The sequence below is a fragment of the Culex pipiens genome, chromosome 3 (assembly GCF_016801865.2).
Source record: "Culex pipiens pallens isolate TS chromosome 3, TS_CPP_V2, whole genome shotgun sequence".
NCBI classification, from domain to species: Eukaryota; Metazoa; Arthropoda; class Insecta; order Diptera; family Culicidae; genus Culex; species Culex pipiens.
Window position 1 is genome coordinate 163,811,512 of NC_068939.1, and position 21,597 is coordinate 163,833,108.

The 21,597-nt window shown below is 43.7% G+C and overlaps 5 protein-coding genes and 1 pseudogene across 5 annotated transcripts; 3 read left to right on the forward strand and 3 right to left on the reverse strand.

Annotated features, from left to right (window-relative positions):
• Positions 1-37: 37 nt before the first annotated feature.
• LOC120420454 (speckle-type POZ protein-like B) lies at positions 38-1,796 on the forward strand. The gene is made up of 2 exons (XM_039583473.2): positions 38-271; positions 336-1,796. The coding sequence occupies exons 1-2, from the start codon at positions 144-146 to the stop codon at positions 1,366-1,368; spliced, it is 1,161 nt and encodes a 386-aa protein (XP_039439407.1). The 5' UTR covers positions 38-143; the 3' UTR covers positions 1,369-1,796.
• Positions 1,797-1,969: 173 nt separating this feature from the next.
• LOC120420477 (polyadenylate-binding protein-like) lies at positions 1,970-3,750 on the reverse strand. The gene is made up of 2 exons (XM_039583517.2): positions 3,395-3,750; positions 1,970-3,288 (listed from the first exon to the last, which is right to left on the reverse strand). The coding sequence occupies exons 1-2, from the start codon at positions 3,597-3,599 to the stop codon at positions 2,072-2,074; spliced, it is 1,422 nt and encodes a 473-aa protein (XP_039439451.1). The 5' UTR covers positions 3,600-3,750; the 3' UTR covers positions 1,970-2,071.
• Positions 3,751-11,162: 7,412 nt separating this feature from the next.
• Positions 11,163-12,479, reverse strand: LOC120420469 (speckle-type POZ protein-like A). Its single transcript, XM_039583498.2, has 2 exons — positions 12,334-12,479; positions 11,163-12,273 (listed from the first exon to the last, which is right to left on the reverse strand). The coding sequence occupies exon 2, from the start codon at positions 12,261-12,263 to the stop codon at positions 11,241-11,243; it is 1,023 nt and encodes a 340-aa protein (XP_039439432.1). The 5' UTR covers positions 12,264-12,273; positions 12,334-12,479; the 3' UTR covers positions 11,163-11,240.
• A 119-nt stretch (positions 12,480-12,598) lies between these two features.
• Positions 12,599-14,370, forward strand: LOC120420467 (polyadenylate-binding protein-like). The gene is made up of 2 exons (XM_039583496.2): positions 12,599-12,874; positions 13,011-14,370. The coding sequence occupies exons 1-2, from the start codon at positions 12,673-12,675 to the stop codon at positions 14,234-14,236; spliced, it is 1,428 nt and encodes a 475-aa protein (XP_039439430.1). The 5' UTR covers positions 12,599-12,672; the 3' UTR covers positions 14,237-14,370.
• LOC120420468 (polyadenylate-binding protein-like) lies at positions 14,343-16,023 on the reverse strand. Its single transcript, XM_039583497.2, has 2 exons — positions 15,754-16,023; positions 14,343-15,618 (listed from the first exon to the last, which is right to left on the reverse strand). The coding sequence occupies exons 1-2, from the start codon at positions 15,953-15,955 to the stop codon at positions 14,420-14,422; spliced, it is 1,401 nt and encodes a 466-aa protein (XP_039439431.1). The 5' UTR covers positions 15,956-16,023; the 3' UTR covers positions 14,343-14,419.
• Positions 16,024-16,848: 825 nt separating this feature from the next.
• Positions 16,849-21,250, forward strand: LOC120420456 (nuclear pore complex protein Nup50-like; annotated as a pseudogene).
• Positions 21,251-21,597: the final 347 nt, after the last annotated feature.

The window sequence follows — 21,597 nt, forward strand, 5'->3', positions numbered from 1 at the left end:
GGTCTGATAAAGCTGAACACGGCGCACTTTTTGAAGGGGTACACGTTTTGGATAACTACTTAGATTTCTGATGATATTTTGTACCCAATTTTGGGGAGACGCCAACTGACAGCTCTTTCGCCGCGTTTTTTGTTTCTTCTGCGATGCAAATTTTTGGCGCGAAGTTTGGTGCGTTGTTTTTGTCAGATTCCTCGTGTTTTTTTAGCTGCCTGCCGGAATCCGGTGCGGATTATTTCGACGTTTCTTTTTTGAGCAGAAAAGTCAAGGTTTTGTAAGTGGAAAATAATTGTTGTGGTTATTTAAACCTTAGTTAATTAATATTCAATCAATTTCAGACCACTCACCATGTCCGTCGAGGTTCACAAGGAAAAATTTGTCACTTCAGTTAAATCAAACAAGTACGAGATCACGTGGGTCCTGAATGATTTCAGCGCCTGGTGGGACAAAGTAAAAGGCGGTCAAGAATCGTTAAGATTTCCATCTGGCGTGGATGATCATGTGGTTAAATGGTTTATAATATTTCATCCTAAGAAATCTGAAACCCACTCAGGATTGTACCTTCAGGCGGCGAATCAAACAGGCAATCTCGAGGTATATTATGAGCTTGCGATGGAAGACTCCAAAAGAAATACTATCGTGAAGAAATCAGACTTGACGACAGATGATTGGAGTACGGGATGGGGTTGGGATAAATTTATTGGAAACGGAGAATTACTTGAAGCTGTAAAACCGGAAGATCAACTTTACATAGTATGTAAAATGACCACGTATGAAGGAATCATTAACGAATCGCTTCGTGAGAACCTTCCAGAACCTATGCCGGGCAGCCTGTCCAAAGATATGGACACTCTTGTTGAAGGCCCAAAGTTCGGCGATGTGACGATTCTGATCGACGGACAGCGTTTCTTGGCGTACAAAGGAATCCTCTCAGCCAGGAGTGCCGTATTTGCGGCCATGTTCGAGCACCCGATGCAGGAAAGTACGGAGAACTGCATCGCCATCAGCGACGTCGAACCGGGAGTCTTCAAGGAACTGCTGCGGTACATCTACACGGACCAGTTGACCTGCTTGGAAACGATGGCGCAGAAGCTGTACCAAGTGGCCGACAAGTACGACATCCAGACGTTGAAGAGCCTTTGCCGGTGCCATATCGTCAAGAAGATGAACTCGGAAACGGCCGCGGACACTTTGGTGCTAGCCGACATGCACGGTGACAAAGAGATGAAGAGCCACGCACTGCGGTTCCTCAGCGGAAGCGAGGCGGGTAAGTCGACTAAATCTGCCGGCTGGAAGAAAATGTTCCGGACTCATCCCTACCTCGTGGATGAGACAATTGGAGCACTGACGGCTCGGAAGAACGTTAGCTAGAAGCCGCTGCGTTCAATGTTATTTTTCTGATATATATCCAAAAACATAGTAAAATACATCGTTTTATTTAACCAATATTTTCAGACTACCTTTTTAAATACGTAGTTTTTTCCGTGCAATGTTGATAAAACTTGTTTCATTTCCTTGTGTTCCCTTGAAAACTTGCCCAAAACCATTTTCCAAATTTGCATTCATTTTTGCCATTTCCGAAAAGATGTAAAACTACCAAAACAACTCCGGAACCGACCAGCTACAGGATGAGTTTGCTTGCCTTCGGACGTCACCGAGGCAAAGCTGCTGGAAAAGTTCTCCGCGGTCGGTGCCGTCTGCTCGGTTCGGATCGGCCGGGACAGAGTCACCTGGCGGTTCCTCGGGTACGCGTACGTCAGCTTCCGGCTTATCGGAGGATGGTACGATTTGTTTACTTTACTGCCCCAGCATGGAAAATGGTTGGGAGCGGGCACAACTCTGTTTCGAATTTGGATGAACCGGTTCGGGCGAAATTATGAAAATGTCCCTCGAAAAAGTTCAGTTTCTTAGTGATTGTATAGCTTTCCTCAGTGAGGAAGGCAAAATAGAAAAAAAATGTATAAAAATTATGAACATATTTTTATTAACCGCAACGAAAGAAAAACTAATTTAACAACATTTGTAGTTCAAATCGCAAGTAACAATCAAGTCTTTAAGATAGTGTTCAGAACCGTTAAGCGGCGGCCGATCCTGCTGGTGCGCTCTCGATTCGCTCCAAGTGCTGCTCACGGTTCAGCAGCAAGGCCACAACCGTTTCGTCCACCTTGGCCTTCAGCGCGACGGGTTGTGTCATCAGCTGGGGCAAGTTGTCCAGCTCCAGCAGTTTAGCCGTAATCGAGCCGGCCATCGACGCGTTCAGCTGCCGAACCACCAGGAACAGTCGGTCGGTCAGGGCGCGCCTCTCCTCGGCTGGCTGGGTTTGCGCTGGAACTTTGACGCGAGTTGACTTCTCCTTCTTCGAGTTACCTTTCGGCTTGGAAGGTTGAACCGCAGGCGGCTTTGCGTCCTTGACGAGGGCAAACGTTACCGAAAGTGGTCCATTACCAACGACTTTGCCGTCCATCTCAGCGATGGCACGAGTTGCATCGTCTTTGGAGGCAAAACATACGAACCCGGCACGCTTGCCTTCGTCGGCCTGACCCGTTAGTACCTTCACGGAGATGATGGGTCCAAACGGAGAGAACAGTTCTTGCAGGCGTTCATCGCTAACCGATGCTTCCATAATCTTGATGTACAGATTGACTCCTTGGTCGTGCTTGGGTGGGCCTTCGCCGTCCGAAGAAGGACGTGGCACCGATTCCAACTTTAGTTTCAGGCCTTCGCCTAGGTCCTTTTCGTTCAATTCGCCCATCGCAAGCGCCGCTGACATTAGCTTCTCAAATGTCACGTATCCAAATCCGCGGGACTTCCCGTAATGCTTAACCACGCGGTAATCGATCATGGTTCCGTATGGGTCAAACAGTGCGCGAAAGCCCCCAAAATTCAGTCGGTTTCCAAAGTTGTACACATGAATGTTTGTGTACAGCTTGGTCACGGTTAGAGTTGAGCCCACAAGCATCCAGCCCTTGACCTTGTCCAGACAGTTCTCAACCGCTTCCTCGTTCTCGAACTGCACAAAGCCGAATCCCTTGGAGTTTCCAGAATCATCCAAACCGACGCCACACTCGACGATGGCTCCCGAAGAGGAAAAAATCCCTTGAAGATCCTTTTCGCGAATGGCTGCGTTGAGGCCGGTTATAAAGATTCCCACCGGATTATCCAGCGAATCGTTCTTCGAAGACTTGGGCTCCGCCGGCATTCCCGGTTGTGTTGTATTTCTCCGTGCCCACGCAACACTAATCGAACGTCCGCACATCACGCGTCCGTTCATGGTTTCGAGGGCTCGCGTAGCTAAAAAGACAGATTTACTTGCTTAATTTTGCCCGAACCGGTTCAACCCGATTTGGAATCAGGAATGTGTAAATCGCCCAATATTTCCTAGGCTGGGCCAACGTACCATCCTCCGCTTGCCGGAAGCTGACGTACGCGTACCCGAGGAACCGCCGGGTGGCCTTGTCGCGGCAGATCAAGACCGAGCAGACGGCACCGACCTCGGAGAACTTTTCCAGCAGCTTCGCCTCGGTGACGTTCGGCGGAAGGTTTCCCACAAACAGCGATGTTTCCTTCGGGCGGTGGCCACGTCCGGCGGCCGGCGAACTCATTCTGCAGCTGGTCGGTTCTGGAGTTCTTTTGGTAGTTTTTAAATCCTTTTCGGAAATCGCAAAAAAAAAAAAAATTAGTGTAGTTTTTCAAAAATATCTGTTGGGCAAGTTCAAGGGAACACATTGAAATGAAACATTTTTTATCAACATTACACGGAAAGGCAAAACTACGCATTAAAAAAGGTTGATAATAGGTTATAATTATCACACTATGGGTATTTATTTTGTGAATTGTTAATGACTTCGATTTACAGTGCAGATTGTGCCATATCTCAGACAACGTTGCCAGATTATTTTATGGGAAATCTGTATTTTCTTAAAAATAAATCTGTATTTTATCTGTATCATGTCAAATTCAAAGCCATAGAAGATTTTTTTAGACTTTTTTCAACAAATTTAAGCTTTTTAATCATATTAAAGCATAATTCAATTTCTAAATTATTGAAATTTTCAAATTAAATCATTTTTAAAAAATCTGTATATACAGATTTTTGGGATTTTTGGGATCTAAAAATCTGTATAATACAGATTTATCTGTATATCTGGAATGGCTGATCTCAGATTCTGTCAGAAGCGGTCAACAAACGCCTTTAAATATTATCCACGCAGCACCAAACCGACCCAGTCAAATCAATCCGAATTGGGTACTAAAGCCCTATGTAAATTTTTATGTACAACGTTAAAAAACACGATTCAAAACCATTTCTGATCACTTTTTTTCATTTTAATGCAATTTTTTTTTTTGACAAGACAACATTTTTTCGATGGATCAACTATGGTCCCCTTGGAACGAGCTGTCAAGTAGGAGCTTTTCTGTCAAGAAGGACCGCGAAGTTAATTTTTCAAAATTGATTTAAAAATCCATTTTAAACTCTTTGTGGTTGTACAAAGGGTCATTGTACTCAGAAAAATAAGCTTTATCGCTGTAAACAATAATATTTGCAATCTAAGCTTCATTTTAGGACCCAATTCTGAAACGGAATCTAATTAGAATCGTATACAAATTCCGTTTCAAACGCAACAACCGGTTCGAATACGGAACCGGTTGTTGCGTTTGAAACGGAATTTGTATGCGATTCTAATTAGATTCCGTTTCAGAATTCGGATTGATTTGACTGGGGAAGTGCGCATCACTTCTGTTGCGCGAAAAAATCTGTTGCGCCGAACAAAAATGTAGTGGTTTGTCGTTAGCGTGTACATCAGACTGTGGTGCAATTAGGTTTTACAGCGTGACGTCATCCCAGTCATGGCGTTCTCACAGAATTCTTAGAGGTTTCTAACAGAGCGAAAATATTCTTACTAGAACGCTGCCATCATCCTGCTAGATCTTTGCAAGAATTCTTAAAGAATTCTAGCTCAAATGCAATAACCGGTTCTAGCAGGAGCCGGCGAAATCAATCGGTTATGTTAGAATCCTGCTAGAATGCTGCTAGAACTATTCTGACAAGCCATCCTGCTAGAATTCTGTTAGAATCCTGCTAGAATGAGCTGGTATGAATTTTCTGCTAGAATCCTGCTAGAATTTTGTTAGAATAAAACGGTTGGATTTTTTTGGGGTAAAAAGATTTGTTTTGGATTTTTGCTAGATTTTTATCTAGCGAATTAAACCAATTTAATATTTTTTTTATTCAATCAAATCACCTCTTACAACATGCACACACTTTTTACTGTTCACTCGGGCACTTTTAGTCTTCGTTGCTCGTATTCTGGTGGAGTTGAAAAGGACGCTTTTATTCAATCTTCTTGTCGGTGTTGTCTCCACATGAAAATTCCGTGCACACAAAGAAAAAATACTCTGAATTTAAAAAGATCGTTCGTTGGATTAAAAGTTCGCGTTGGTGAATATTCGTAGAAAGTTCAAACTTTTCAATTTAAAAGTTGGAAAGTTTTTGATACTACCATGCATTTATGGAACAAAATCGTTGTATCGGTAAAAGTGTTTTACTTTTAATTAGAAAAGAAACCTTTTATAGCAAGAATAAACAACATTTAATACTACAGTGTTAATTTCAGAAAAATGTGCTTGATTCTAGGCTTGATTTTATATATTTATTTTTAAAAGTTTTAAACAGCATGTTAAATAAGACATTTTGTTATTGTATTTAACGCTTCTGGCCAAAATCCGAGTCCAAGCTGTACCGATTCTTAGGGTACGCCACCGGTCACTTCCGAAGACCCCAAGCTGGACGGTTCCAGACGGACGTTACGACGCGCGGCTGCAAAGTGGAGAACAGGATGGTCACGTTGCCGGCCTTCATCAGGACAGGTTTGGAGAAGTTGGCTGTAGATTCGGCAAGGGTGATCGACGTTTCCTGGCTGGAAAGTGAAGTGCCTGAACGGGGAGTTCCCGATTCTGGAAGCGCATCCGGAAGATTGAATTGATGAGGCCCTCGGAACGGAATTCGATTTTGAGCACTTCATCCTCCTTCGAGAATGACACAGATTTTTTCGGCACGCTGTCCAGGATTCATTCGGCTAGAGCTGCGCCGTCGCGAGATGAGCATTTGTGGGCGGTTATTTGCTAAAAGAGATGGAAGTAAGTGAAGTTGGTAAGCCACTGTATACATTCTCATTACTCACAGGTGTTGTAAACCGCCGGCACCGAGTGCAACATCCGCTCTGGCTACCTCCGATTATCCCGCTTCTAGTCGTCCTCCTCTTCGTCGGCTCCTTCTTCTCACCGTGAAAATCACCTGTCTCGTACTTGTCCAAAAACCGGATGTTTATCTTCCTCAACGCAATCTCGTTGTTCACGCAACTCTTCGGCAGCGCCATCTCCTCGATGATCTCGTTACAGTCCTCGCGGGAATTGACCTTCAATCACCAATCCCGGGCCACCAACACCGAATACAACTGGTGCGAATCCACATTCCTACCTCCCATCCTAAAAAAACAAAAAAAATCAATCACAAGCCCCACAAAACACCCAAGCTTTCTTCTTATCCATTCCGGTCGTGGAAAAGCTGCAGTTCCTGCAGGAAGCTCGCCTTGTCCTTTTTGAGCACTTCACCTGGTCCCGCACCCGCACCACCCTCCTTCGAATGCGTTCCGCTGTGGTTCCGCTGCTGCTGTTTGGCTCACGAAGGTTTCCGCGTCCGATTCCTGGCTGCTGCCACCGTCGGTTTGCTTTGCGTCCTAGAATCACCAGCACCACCGGATCCACCAAAGTGTTTGTTTACATTTGGAACTTAGTCGTACACGGTTACACGAGAACGTCAAAATGAAAGAAATTCTACAGTCGTATTAAAAGTTAAGACTTTTAAATCAGTTAGTAAGGAGATTTTCAAAAACTTTACCAGTAAAAGTTTTCATATTTTAAACAAGAAAAAAACTTTCCCTCAAGCTAATTTTAGTAACTTTTTAAATCAAAAATAAGTTACTTTTGTCATTACGGTAATATTTTTTTGTGTGTGGTGGAACATTTAAAATTTTGTTGTTTCCTGGGATGCTCCACGTGTCGTCGTCGATGGGGAGCTGTGCTCCCCGGCCACCGTGAACAGCGATCTGGATTCCGCGTTTTGGGGACATTTCGAGCTTTTATTAATGTCTCGATTCAATTCCTGTTGATATAAATAATAATCGGAATTTTGTTAATTTAGGGTTCTCTAGTTTTTTAATGTGCATACTAGGATGTAACAAAAATGACTTTTTGGCGGGCATTCAGGGGTTTGTTCCGGTGGGCATACTGAGCCCAAATCCCAAATATGAGCTCGATTGGACATAACAGGAGCTGGCGCTCCGCCCTTCAATTTTAAATGGGATTTAACCCGTAAAAAAAGATTTTTTCAAAAATATCAATTTTTGAGGCATTTTGGCCACTGAAGCGTTTACTAAAAACATCACTGGCGTGTAGGCCAGATCCTTGCGCATCTTTTGGTATATATAACATTGAAGTTTGGAGCACCCTAGAGCTCGGTACAGACCTTGAAAGTTTGGCATTTTTTCGAAAAATCGGTCCCAGCAAAATCAAATGGCGTCTCGGGCGTCGCGAGACGCGACGCATATCTTTTTTGCCGGGACCGGTTTTTCGAAAAAATGCCAAACTTTGAAGGTCTGTACCGAGCTCCAGGGTGCTCCAAACTTCAATGTTAGGGGCAGGGGGGGCAGAATGGACCGCCTAAGGGAAATGCATCAAAAACCATAGAAAAACATAACAATTTATGAATCCAGTGTAGTAGGCTTATGCTTTGGAATGTTCCCTACAATGTTGTATACTTGGTTGATGAAATTTTTTTACTTATAACTATTTTTGAGCCACTTTAAAAAAAAAGTTTTTTCGACTAACTTTCCAGGGTGCGGGGCAGAATGGACCACCCTGCGGGGCAGAATGGGCCACCTTAGAAAACAAGCCATTTCTTCTAATACAACGTTGAAGGGTGATAAGAAATTACTTGATGGACCTTTCCATTATAGTTTCCATGAAATTTGATCACTTTTATAAAAATAGTAACTTAAAAAACAAAGATTTTTGAAAATAGTGTAAATATGTCGAAAAATGACACTATTTTTACAACGAAGCGTCGAAACAACTAAAAAATCAACTTTTGTTGCATTAAACGTGATTTGTGAAGCTACCAGGAGTGAAATAATCCATTTAGCTCTTTTTTTTTTTACTTTTGATTGTTTTTATAAGGCAGGAATAGGGTGGTCCATTCTGCCCCCAAGTGGATTTTAATTTAACACATCCACCACAAAGCCTCTAAATGATTTTAAGGTTCCGTTGTTGTTTGTATACCTTGGTAGTAGCATCTAGTAACGTTAAAAGCATTGAGCAAACTTTTTCAAACAATCCAACTTTTCAGAAAGCTTATTTAAGAAACTCGAAATAAACAACATTTGCGTGGTTTTGTCAATAAATTTACATTTTTGCTCATAATTCGAAAAATACAATGAATTCAAACGTCGTTTTCGGTATGGTGATGTTATTTGACGTCCTTTATAAGACCCTTGCCTTACAGTTGGTCTAAATCCATTCTAAAGCCCAAAACCAAGGGTGGCCCGTTCTGCCCCCATGGTCCATTCTGCCCCCCCTGCCCCTATATATACCAAAAGATGCGCAAGGATCTGGCCTACACGCCAGTGATGTTTTTAGTAAACGCTTCAGTGGCCAAAATGCCTCAAAAATTGACATTTTTGAAAAAATCTTTTTTTACGGGTTAAATCCCATTTGAAATTGAAGGGCGGAGCGCCAGCTTCTGTTACGTCCAATCGAGCTCATATTTGGGATTTGGGCTCAGTATGCCCACCGGAACAAACCCCTGAATGCCCGCCAAAAAGTCATTTTTGTTACACTCTAGTGCATACTCTAGTTAATTTACTTACAAAATTAGGCTTCTTCCGTGGAAACTCCCGAAAAAAGTAAACTTGATTGAACAAGTTCAATTACAAAATGGTAATGGCGGTAACCACATTCGCCCCAACGTGGTTTGACGAAATGACATAATTTTCGACAGATTTGCTTCTGTCAGAATGTTCTCACAAAATTCTTACAGAAATCTAGCAGGCCTGTTAGAATGATTCTAGCAGGATTCTAGCAGAACCAAATCTGCTAGAAATTTCCGTGACCGGGTGCACGAGCGCACACGCACACACATTTTTACCGACACTCAAAAAAATCCACACGTAGATGCTACGTGAAAAATCACGTAACCCCGAATTTCCCCTCCAAGTGCCCGTTTTACGTGACACACGTAAAAATAATGTGAAAGTGTTCTGGCAAAAAAATGTGTTCACGTTGAAGTTACGTGGAAATCCTTATAGTATTTTTCCACTAGGTTTATTCATGTAGCTTTTATGTGTTTTGAAATGTAACATCAACCAGACTCGGAGTGCGCCATTCTGTCAAATTTCTACGTGATTATTTTAGTATGAAAATTGATAGCGAACGGCAAAGGCCTGCAACTGGAGTTGTTCTCGCCAAATTTATTTTAAAATGGAACAGATGGTAAGTTAAGTTAAGTTTGATTAATTTTAATTACAGCTATTTTTTTTCTTTTTTGCAGAATCTGACCTCTGGAAGTAATCATCTTATTCCCAGCGGCCACTGGAATTCTGGCCCGTTTCAACCTTAGCGGCCGGTGTTACCGTGGTGCTCAACGCCACCGAAAATTGCACGGACAAGGCCAACGGGTTTAGCTGAGTGTTCTCCGGAGGATTTCGAGTCTAGATTGCACAACTCGTTCTTGGGCATCCCGCTGGTGGTCAGATCGAGGGTCAGATAGTCTAGGCCGGATGCGTTGCGAACGTCGTCCTGGCCTTGAAACGGGTTCCCGTGTGCATCCAGGCAAGCAGAATCGGCTAACTAAACCCAAACGTCCTAGTGCTCAAGTACAAGAGTGAAGGCCAATTTCGACACAACCTAGTAGGAGGTAAAGAACGAGGCACTGGCCATCGGTGACGATTCTGCGAGTGGCAAACGGTGTTTCCGGAATATTCTAACAGTCTGATCTTTACAATGTTTGTCATTTATTGAAAAATAAACCAAGTTTGTGCAAATTGAACTAACATCATTTTTATTTCTATTCGAAAAAAAAAAATAAAGTGAGGCAAAACCGAAATCTACTACTACAAAAATCATATAACGTTTGCTAAAACAAACACGTAGAAATCATCAATTGATTCATTTAGCTTTTACGTGTGAAACACGTAGAATCGATGTGAAATGATCTGGCCAAGTCAATTCCGTTTCTACTAGAGTCATCTTGTAGAAGTTACGTGAAAACTTTAGTGGAAAAATACCACATAGCTTTTCACGTAACATCAACGTGAATGTTTTTTTGAGTGGACACACGTGCAAAAAAACAGTGCAGCCAATCTGTCAAATTTCTAACCTAAAATCGAGTCGGCGTAAAACCTACCCAGTCAACTCAATCGGAATTCTGAAACTAAGGGAGCGTTCTTTTATTACGTAACGCAAAAATTTAGATTTTCGAACCACCTCCCCCCCCCTCGTAACAAAATTTCCATACAAATTTTAAAAATTTTGTATGGAGCGTAACACGGCCGTCGACCCCCCCTCCCCCCCAACTGCGTTACGTAATAAAAGAAGGCTCCCTAAATTCAATTCGAATCGTTTACGTATTCCGTTTCAAACGCAACAACCGATTCCGTGTACGTATCGGTTGTTGCGTTTGAAACGGAATACGTAAACGATTCGAATTGAATTCCGCTTCAGAATTCCGATTGAGTTGACTGGGTAATAGAGGTATCTACGTGCGCATGTATTGCGTGTACGTACACGAAAAAGATTGAGGTTAAATTTTGCCCGGCCAGCAAAATCAAATGGTGCGCTAGTGTGTGTACGCAAAACGTCATAAAGCTCTATCGAGAAATTAAAAGTGAGAGTGTGTGCAACATGGAGTTAAACTTTCTGTGAAGTTGCTGTGAAGATTACCATGGCCGACCATGGCTCTTTGAAAAGTTTAACTCCATGTTGCACGCACACACGGGCGGTCGGTTTTACGGACGACCTCTTTAACGGCAAATCATTAAATCATCAAATTTTGGGACCTCGCGTTGAACTTAAAGTCTTATACGCCCAGGGTTCAAAATGAATATGGAACGTGGTTGAATCAAACAATGTATTTCACTTTAAACGGGTTTTGGACATATCTCAGAAAAATAATATCGTAACAGCTGCTTTTAGCCAACGGTCTTCCGGGCCGTCAGTGCATCGAACGCCTCATCAACGAGATCCGGATGAGTCCGGACCATTCTCTTCCAGCCGGCGGATTTAGTTACCCTGCCCGCCTCGCTTCCACCAAGGAACCGCAGCGCGTGACTTTTCATCTCGTGGTCACCGTGCATGTCCGCAAGAACCAAAGTGTCCGCGGCCGTTTCCGAGCTCATCTTCTTGACGATGTGGCACCGGCAAAGGCTCTTCAACGTCTGGATGTCGTACTTGTCGGCCACTTGGTACAGCTTTTGCGCCATCGTTTCCAAGCAGGTCAACTGGTCCGTGTAGATGTACCGCAGCAGTTCCTTGAAGACTTCCGGTTCGACGTCGCTGATGGCGATGCAGTTCTCCGTACTTTCCTGCATCGGGTGCTCGAACATGGCCGCAAATACGGCACTCCTGGCTGAGAGGATTCCTTTGTACGCCAAGAAACGCTGTCCGTCGATCAGAATCGTCACATCGCCGAACTTTGGGCCTTCAACAAGAGTGTCCATATCTTTGGACAGGCTGCCCGGCATGGGTTCTGGTAGGTTCTCACGAAGCGATTCGTTAATGATTCCTTCGTACGTGGTCATTTTACACACTATATAAAGTTGATCATCTTGGTGTATGGCTTCCAGTAATTTAACGTTGCTAATGAATTCATCCCAACCCCATCCAGTTTTCCATTTTTGTACCTTCGCCACTAATTTATGGATCGTATTTCTTTTGGAGTCCTCCATCGCAAGCTCGAATTCGACCTCGAGATTGCCTGTTTCATTCGCCGCTTGAAGGTACAACCCGGAGTGGGTTTCACTTTGCTTAGGATAAAATAATATGCACCATTGCACTACTTTTTTGTCCACGTTGGATGGAAATTTGTACGATGACATTTTTTCTCCTGAGGCTTTTGCCCACCAGGCGTTGAAATCATTCAGGACCCACGTGAACTCGTACCGATTTGACCTGACGGAAGTGACCATCTTTTCCGTGTGGACCTTGCCGGACATGGCGTGAGATCTGAAAATATGTCCGAAAAAATGTAAACAAACTTCTTCACAGCAAACAGTAGATACTTACAGCAGCTGAAGCACTTTCTGTGCGATTCGAATGGTCAAAAATACCGTGAAATACCGTTCCGGGTTCGAGCCTCCAACCTCTAACGATGATCAGTTTGTTTTGTTTGTCACATCAGCTGAGAATGCGCGCCAAAACTTTAACACGTCAACCAAAAACACAACAAAGTTTTAAATATCGACCTAAAATTGGGTCGATTTCAACGAGAGTGTGTTAAAGTAGTTTCTTTTCCCTATTTCTGTTCATTCCATTTTAGAGTGTAGCACTAAAAGATCAACAAAACACTTTTGGCGCCCAAACTTTCACTAGCAAAATAACCGGAACCGAAATTCCAGCTCCAGGATGATTTCGCCGGCCGGAAGTGGCCACCGCTCGAACCAAACGTCGCTGCATGTGGGCAACCTGTCGCCGAACGTCACCGAGGCGAAGCTGCTGGAAAAGTTCTCCGCGGTCGGTGCCGTCTGCTCGGTTCGGATCTGCCGGGACAGGGTCACCCGGCGGTTCCTCGGGTACGCGTACGTCAGCTTCCGGCGAGCGGAGGATGGTACGATTAAAAAAAAAAAAAAATGTTTACTGCCCCAGCATGGGAAATCGTTGGGAGCGGGCACAACTCTGTTTCGAATCTGGTTGAACCGGTTCGGGCGAAATTATGTCAAAGTTTTAAAAATCCATCTTTTCAGCTGCGCGTGCCCTCGAAACCATGAAAGATCGCTTGTTTTTTGGACGACCAATGCGTGTGACGTGGGCCGAGCGCACTGCAACGCAACCGGGAATGCCGGCGGAGCCAAGGAAGGATAAGAGAGATGTGAACAAACCGGTGGATAATCCGGTTGGAATCTTCATAACCGGTCTCAACGCAGCCATTCGCGAAAAGGAACTTGAAAGGATTTTTTCCCCGTCGGGGAACATTGTCGAGTGTGGCGTTGGTCTGGATGATTCGGGAAACTCCAAGGGATTCGGCTTTGTGCAGTTCGAGACCGAGGAAGCGGTTGAGAACTGTCTGGAAAAGGTCAAGGGCTGGATGCTTGTGGGCTCAACCCTGGCCGTGACCAAGCTGTACACAAACATTCATGTGTACAATTTTGGATATCGGCTGTATTTTGAGGGCTTTCGCGCACTTTTCGAACCGTACGGAACCATGATCGATTACCGCGTGGTCAAACATAACGGGAAGCCCCGCGGATTTGGATACGTGACGTTTGAGAAACTGAAGTCAGCAGCGCTTGCGATTGGTGAATTAAACGGAAAGGACCTCGGTGAAGGCTTGAAGCTCAAGTTGGAGTCGGTGCCGCGTCCTTCTTCGGACGGTGAAGGCCCACCAAAGCACGACCAAGGCGTCTGTCTGTACATCAAGATTATGGAAGCATCGGTCAGCAGTGAACGCCTGCAAGATCTTTTCTCTCCGTTTGGACCTCTTATCTCAGTGAAAGTGTTTGCGGGAGTGAACGGACTAGGTCAACGAGCCGGTTTCGTCCGGTTTGTCTCGAAGGAAGACGCAACTCGTGCCATCGCTGAGATGGACGGCAAAGTCGTTGGCAATGGACCACTTTCGGTTACGTTTGCTCTCGTCAAGGACGCAAAGCCGCCTGCCGTTCAACCTTCCAAGCCGAAAGGTAGCTCGAAGAAGGAGAGGCCAACTCCCGACAAAGTTCCAGCGCAAACCCAGTCAATAGAGGAGAGGCGCGCATTGACCGACCGGCTGTACCTGGTGGTTCGGCAGCTTAACGCGTCGATGGCCGGTTCGATTACGGCCAAACTGCTGGAGCTGGACAGCTTGCCCCAGCTGATGACACAACCCGTCGCGCTCAAGGCCAAGTTGGACGAAACCGTTGTGGCGTTGCTGCTGAACCGCGAGCAGCACTTGCAGCAGATCGAGAGCACGCCGGCAGGATCGGCCGCTGCCTAGCGGCTTTGGAGGGCGCGGTTTTGGAGAGCTTCGCATAATAAATGTTAAAACTGAAGTGAATTGATAAATGGAAAAAAGGATTTAAAATTTTTTAATATATCTTTATTGACCGCAACGAAAGAAAAACTAATTCAACAACATTTATTATTCAAATCGCAAGTAACAATCAAGTCTTCAAGATAGCTAGGCAGCGGCTGATCCTGCCTGCGCGCTTTCAATCTGCTCCAGGTGCTGCTCGCGGTTCAGCAGCAGCGCCACAACGGTTTCGTCCACCTTGGCCTTCAGCGCGACGGGTTGTGTCATCAGCTGGGGCAAGCTGTCCAGCTCCAGCAGTTTGGCCGTAATCGAACCGGCCATCGACGCGTTAAGCTGCCGAACCACCAGGTACAGCCGGTCGGAGAGGGCGCGCTTCTTCTCTTCAGACTGCTTCGGATCGCCAGTAGATTCAACAGTCTTCTGGGGGCTTTTCGGCGCCGGAGTTGACTTTAACTTCCTCACGATAGCCGGCTTTACCTCGAGAAGTCCGGTTCCGACGACTTTACCGTGCATCTCCTCGATGGCCCTGGTTGCGTCCTCGCTTGAAGCAAAAAGAACGAACCCTGCTCGTTGCCCGTCGGCAGATTGTCCCTTCAACAGCTTCACGGAGATGATCGGTCCAAAGGGAGAGAAAAGTTCCTGCAATCGTTCATCGGTGACAGCAGCTTCCATGATCTTGACGTACAGATTGACTCCTTCGTCCTTCTTCAATGACTGCAAGCGTTCCGATGGCGGACAGGGAGCAGACTCGACCTTCAGTTTCAGACCCTCCCCGAGGTCCTTTCCGTTCAGTTCAGCAACTGCGTAGGCAGCTGATTTCAACTTCTTAAATGTAACATACCCAAAGCCATTGCATTTGCCGATCTTTTTAACCACTCGATACACGCTGATCGCTCCGTACTGCCCAAACATTTCGCGCATGCTGCCAAAGTTCAGTCGGTAGCCAAAGTTGAACACGTGGACGTTAGCGTACAGCTTGGTCACGGTCAGCGTCGAACCCAGCCAACTCTTGACCCTTTCCAAGCACTTCTCAACCGCTTCCTCGGTCTCGAACTGCACATAGCCAAAGCCCTTGGAGTTTCCCAAATCATCCAGACCGACACCACACTCGACGATGGCTCCCGATGAGGCAAAAATCCTTTGAAGATCCATGTCGCGAATTTCCGGATTGAGTCCGGACAGGAAAATCCCGACGGGATTGTCCTGCGAGCCATCAGCCGGTGCCGAATTCTTCTTATCCTGCTTTGGCTTTGGTGTGGGCTGCGCCTCCACTCGCTCGGGCCACATAACTCGCATCGGACGACCACCGATCAGCTGGGTGTTCATGGTTTCAAGGGCTCGCGTAGCTGAAAAGTAACAGAAAATTTAAAATTCGCCCGAACCGGTTCAACTGAAATCGAAGCTGATTTGAGTTCCCCTGCCGACATTTTTCGTACTGGGAATTCCATCAAATCAAATAACAAAAACTTCACACAGCTTACCATCCTCCTTCCGGCGGAAGTTGACGTACGCGTACCCGAGGAACCGCCGGGTGGCCTTGTCCCGGCAGATCCGGATCGAGCAGACCGAACCGACCTTGGAGAACTTTTCCAGCAGCTTCGCCTCGGTGACGTTCGGTGGCAGGTTTCCCACGTACAGGGACGCTTCCTTCGGGCGGTGGCCACTTCCGGTCGACGAACTCATGCTGCTGCTGGTCGGATCCGGGGTTCTTTTGCTAAGTTTTAAATCTTCTGCGCTGTTCGCGCAGTTGGACAGAAATGTGCGGAAAAGTTTAAAAAATGACGCAAATTTGCAGCGGAACACTTGAAAATGAAACAAATCTAAACATTACACGGAAAAGCGGAAGAACGCAAAAAAGAGTTTTGGGAGCCCAGTCACGGCGTTCTAGCAGAGTTCTGACAGAACGGAAACATAAAAATATAGACAAATCCAGCGAAAGCTCAACGCTGCTTTTTGATGGTGAGAGATTTGACAGCTCCTTGGACAGCTCCCATACTAAATGTCTCGATTTTCATACTTTTTGTTAATTTTCTTTTAAAATAAAATATTTAACTTATGAAAACTATATATTTTTGGTGCCCAAAATTCCAGCTGAATCGAATGGTGTGCTTATCTCGATTGCAAATTTTTCGATCAGTTTTTATTTTAATAATATTCTAGACACATTTTGTGCACCTAATCAATCAATACTTGTATCATAAATAATTATTTAAGTGCTTAAAAATTGAGTTTTTCTGAGCTCCCATATTCAAATACATGGAAGCTGTCATTTCTAACACCATTGGTCACCTAGCGGCCATTTCAAACTGGATTCGTCTATTCTAACAGCATTTTGTAGGCACTTTTCCGCACCCTCAGCAAACGTCAAATTAGTCCAAAATTCTGCCGGATCTTTTTCCGGATCTATTCCGAAAGATCCGGCAGCCATTTTTTTATGGTTCGAGTTGACTGGGTTCTTCCCAGTCGCGAAATATTAGGAGCTGTTTCTGTCAGAATCCTGCTAGAACGGTGGTACATTTCTGCTACAATGTTGTAAGAATAACCAGCTCTGTACAAGAACTTTGCTAGAATCCGTCATGACTAAGTTGGAACATTCTCTACACTCTCTGGCTTGCTTTCGCTGCAGAATCGGTAAATTTCAGGATTTTTGAATTGGGTCCTAAAATGAAGCTTGCTGATATTATTGTTTACAGCGATAAAGCTTATTTTTCTGAGTACAATGACCCTTTGTACGACCACAAAGAGTTTAAAATGGATTTTTAAATCAATTTTGAAAAATTATCCACGTCCACGTAGACACTTTTTTGAAAATTCTAGACCCACCCACCTCCCTTGCGGACAATTGTTCATGCAAAAAATGTGTTTATAGAGCGTAGACAATCGCTAAGGGAGCATTATTTTATTACGTAACGCAAAAAATCGGATTTTTAGACCCCCCGCCCTCGTAACAAAATTTCCATACAAATTTTAAAAAAAATGTATGGAGCGTAACACGGCCTCCGATCACCCCCTCCCCCCAACTGCGTTACGTAATAAAAGAACGCTCCCTAATACCACCCCCCCCCCCCTTCAAGTATCCACGTGGACAATGCATTACGGGATCCGCTCAGCTATCAAAATAGCTGGCACAAAAAATAAAGCCAGCTTTGATCGAGAAATGTATACATACATCATTGGGCAGTAAAAGTAGTGATTTTTTGTTTGTGGTTTAAAATCGTAGAGAATAGGAAAAAACAAGAAATTTTGTAGGGGCCACATTTTTATTGTACTTTTTAACAGTTTCTACAGAGCAGACCTTAAATTAGTCATTTTAAATTGAAAAAATGAACAAAAACAGAAAATCGTGTCTACAGCAAAATCACCGCAGTGGCGTATACATCATATCGCCGTAAAACGGCAGTTTAGTACCCAATTTTAGAATCTAAGAATATTTAGAATTTAAGAATTTGAGAATTTAAGAATTAAAGAATTAAAGAATTAAAGAATTAAAGAATTAAAGAATTAAAGAATTAAAGAATTAAAGAATTAAAGAATTAAAGAATTAAAGAATTAAAGAATTAAAGAATTAAAGAATTAAAGAATTAAAGAATTAAAGAATTAAAGAATTAAAGAATTAAAGAATTAAAGAATTAAAGAATTAAAGAATTAAAGAATTAAAGAATTAAAGAATTAAAGAATTAAAGAATTAAAGAATTAAAGAATTAAAGAATTAAAGAATTAAAGAATTAAAGAATTAAAGAATTAAAGAATTAAAGAATTAAAGAATTAAAGAATTAAAGAATTGAAGAATTAAAGAATTAAAGAATTAAAGAATTAAAGAATTAAAGAATTAAAGAATTAAAGAATTAAAGAATTAAAGAATTAAAGAATTAAAGAATTAAAGAATTAAAGTAAAGGCAGTAGGTCTTGTAGGTTCGAGTGATAGACAACGAATGAACTAATTTATTTGTGGCTCCCAAGTCGTAGCCTCCTACAGCTAATTACAATTCTACGGTTGCTACTCCAACATAAAGAATTAAAGAATTAAAGAATTAAAGAATTAAAGAATTAAAGAATTAAATAATTAAAGAATTAAAGAATTAAAGAATTAAAGAATTAAAGAATTAAAGAATTAAAGAATTAAAGAATTAAAGAATTAAAGAATTAAAGAATTAAAGAATTAAAGAATTAAAGAATTAAAGAATTAAAGAATTTAAGAATTTAAGAATTTAAGAATTTAAGAATTTAAGAATTTAAGAATTTAAGAATTTAAGAATTTAAGAATTTAAGAATTTAAGAATTTAATAATTTAAGAATTTAAGAATTTAAGAATTTAAGAATTTAAGAATTTAAGAATTTAAGAATTTAAGAATTTAAGAATTTAAGAATTTAAGAATTAAAGAATTTAAGAATTTAAGAATTTAAGAATTTAAGAATTTAAGAATTGAGGAATTTAAGAATTTAAGAATTTAAGAATTTAAGAATTTAAGAATTTGAGAATTTAAGAATTTAAGAATTTAAGAATTTAAGAATTTAAGAATTAAAGAATTTTAGAATTTGAGGAATTACACTTTTTTTAAATTCTGTTACTGTTAAAAAAATATTGTGCCTATCAAAAATTCACCCTAAAAGCTTAAAATCCATGCTTTTCTTGCTGGGCGTACCGAGGGGCGAGACACAAGCCCTAATTGATTAAAAATAATCGTTTAGTTGATTAGAAATTTTCAATTAGTTGATTAGGATTATCGCTAATCAATTAGCGTATTCCTACCCTTCAATTTTTTTCTTGGGCTGACGGACAAACGTCAAAGCATCAAAACAAAAAAAAACGTAAAGCAAACGTTTGGAAATTGAAGAGAGCTATCTAAACCCGATCTCACGCACACCAGCTTACCATTTGTTTTTGCTGGCGGGTACAAATTTTAACCTAGAAATCCATTGTGTACGTACACGCAATACAAGCGCACGTAAATAACTCTAGTGGCTAACCTGGTTCGGAACGAAGTCTACGTGTGGTCTTCTTCCGGCCGACCGCAGTCACGGCTTCGAGAACTCAGAGGATACTTGCCCCGTCAGGAACTGGAACGAGGAGGAGGAGGCGGGCCCGAGGACGAGCTGAAAAAACGCGTCATAAAAACGGAGTCGCCGGCATAGATTCCGCAGGCAGCAGTGTATCGTCGTCGGTGTTTGGTGCGTTCAAGGGATTCGCCGGGGTGACGTAGACACCGGCGTTTTAACCGGCCGAGGGAGGAGCCAGTCCATTTTCGCTTTCGCGGTGGCCACGACGTCCGCGCTGGGAGCCAGCATCTTTGCCACGACCAACCCGACCAAGCAAGTCTTTTTCGGAAGCCCGCCGAAGGAGGACACACAGGCTCCGCCGGCAAGGGCAACCGGGATGAGGAGTATGCTGCCAATGTGAAGGCGCTCAACCTGGCCGTGGCCACTTGGATTTCGGAGATGGTCAAGGAGAATCCGGTGTGCAAGCTGACGCCGATCTTCAAAATCACGAAAAGTATCTGGATGAGATCAAGGCCAAGAAGAGTAACAGCAAGGTGGACACAAAGGAGTCAACGGCCGCAAAGCCGGCCACTAGCAGATTCACGTTTGGAAGCGACGCACCAGTGACGACGACAAACACGGCCGCGGAACCGACTCCAGCGGCAGCCAAACCATTCAGCTTTGGGTTTGGCTCGACAAGTTCCACGACCGGAACCATCCTCAGCTTCCCCAACGTGGCCAAACCCACCGCAGACAATAAGCCGGACGAAAAGGCCACCGCCAATAACGACGTGGACGAACTGTCCAAGGTGGAGTTCACGCCGGTCAAGGAAAAGGACAGCATCTTCCCTAAGCGGTGCAAACTGTTCGTCAAAGCCGGACCGTGGCATCGGAACGCTGCACATCCAAAAGGTGGGCCCTGGTGCGGGCTGACACCAGCATCGGCCAGATTTTGCTTAACATCATTCTTAAACAGGCGGTGCCGGTGCCGGGGATGGGCAAGAACAACGTCATGATGGTGTGCATTCCAGAGATGAAACCACCGCCGACGTCGGTGCTGCTGCGGGTCAAGACCGGCGAGGAGGCCGACGAGCTGTATGAAACGCTGATCAAGCAAAACAACTAAGGGTTGGAAAATTGTTTAATGTTTCACTAAATAGGAATTAATATTAATTTGAAAAAAATAAATAAATAGAAAAATGTTCCCATGCAAAAAGCATTATTCGGACGTGGAGCCCGCGGTCATGCTACTGTGTCATGTGATCCCACATTTACTTCTACGACGGCCATCACAACCGCAGAACCTTCTCCACCAAACCTTCACAGAAAACCGATCTACGTGCAGATCCGCTTTCATCCGGCGCGTCAACGCCTGGACGATTTCTAGGAGAAATTCATCAAAACGCAAACAATGACCTTTCAGACGATGTCACCTCCACCACACCAGCACCACGCTGCGGTACATCCACCGGCCTTTTGATAAAGGGCGAGGGCAAAAAGTCGGTTGTCACCGGAACAGAATCGCAGCAGTAGAACTTGAAACCCGCCATTCGGGATGATGAGGACGATGAGACGCTGAAGACAAACCGACATCGGTGGCTTGGAGAATGCCAAACAGGTCTCCCGACGTCGAAAAAGGCGTCTATTTCGGAGCCGGAGTCCTCAATGCTCCGTCAATTAAGACCTTCTTGGACAAGGCAGCGCTTGAGAAAGAGAGACAGGCGGGAGTTTGGCCGCGGTAGTAGATGTTGCACACTTGATCTGTTTGTCCTAGGTCAGCATTTTTGGTCCCTAAAACATCCGTGTCCTGCCTATCGATCGCATCGTCTAGCTGCCGCATCTGGCAGGCCTGCTGCATCTTTCCGCGCTCCTCCTGCTCTCGTTTGGCCAAAATCTTCCGACCTTTCGCTGACAGCTGCTTGCCCTTGGTCTCCTTCTTGTGCAGCACCAAGTTGGCCGGATTTAGCAGGCCTCCAACGAGAGTTTGCTGCTCTCAACCACGCCGAAATCGAAAGTTTAGTGTTTTCCTGCGGTTCAAATCAAAGATAGAGACATTTTCAAGCTGTCAAAATGACTTTTCTCAACGTCAAGATAACTCAATTCTTTATGTAAACTAATGTCAAAAACATAAACAATGACTTTTATACCCCGCCGTTTGACATGGATGATTTTTAAAACCCGCCAAACAAATCGCAGCACACTGGAGGGTTGCTGGGGGAAAATCAAAAAGTCCTTGTCAAAAAAAAAATCTGTTTTCTTTTGAAACGGTGGTGTTTTTTTGTGGTTTGATCCCCGACGAAAAGAGTTCGGATTATTACAGCATTTTCCCATTAGCAGGACCACTGTTC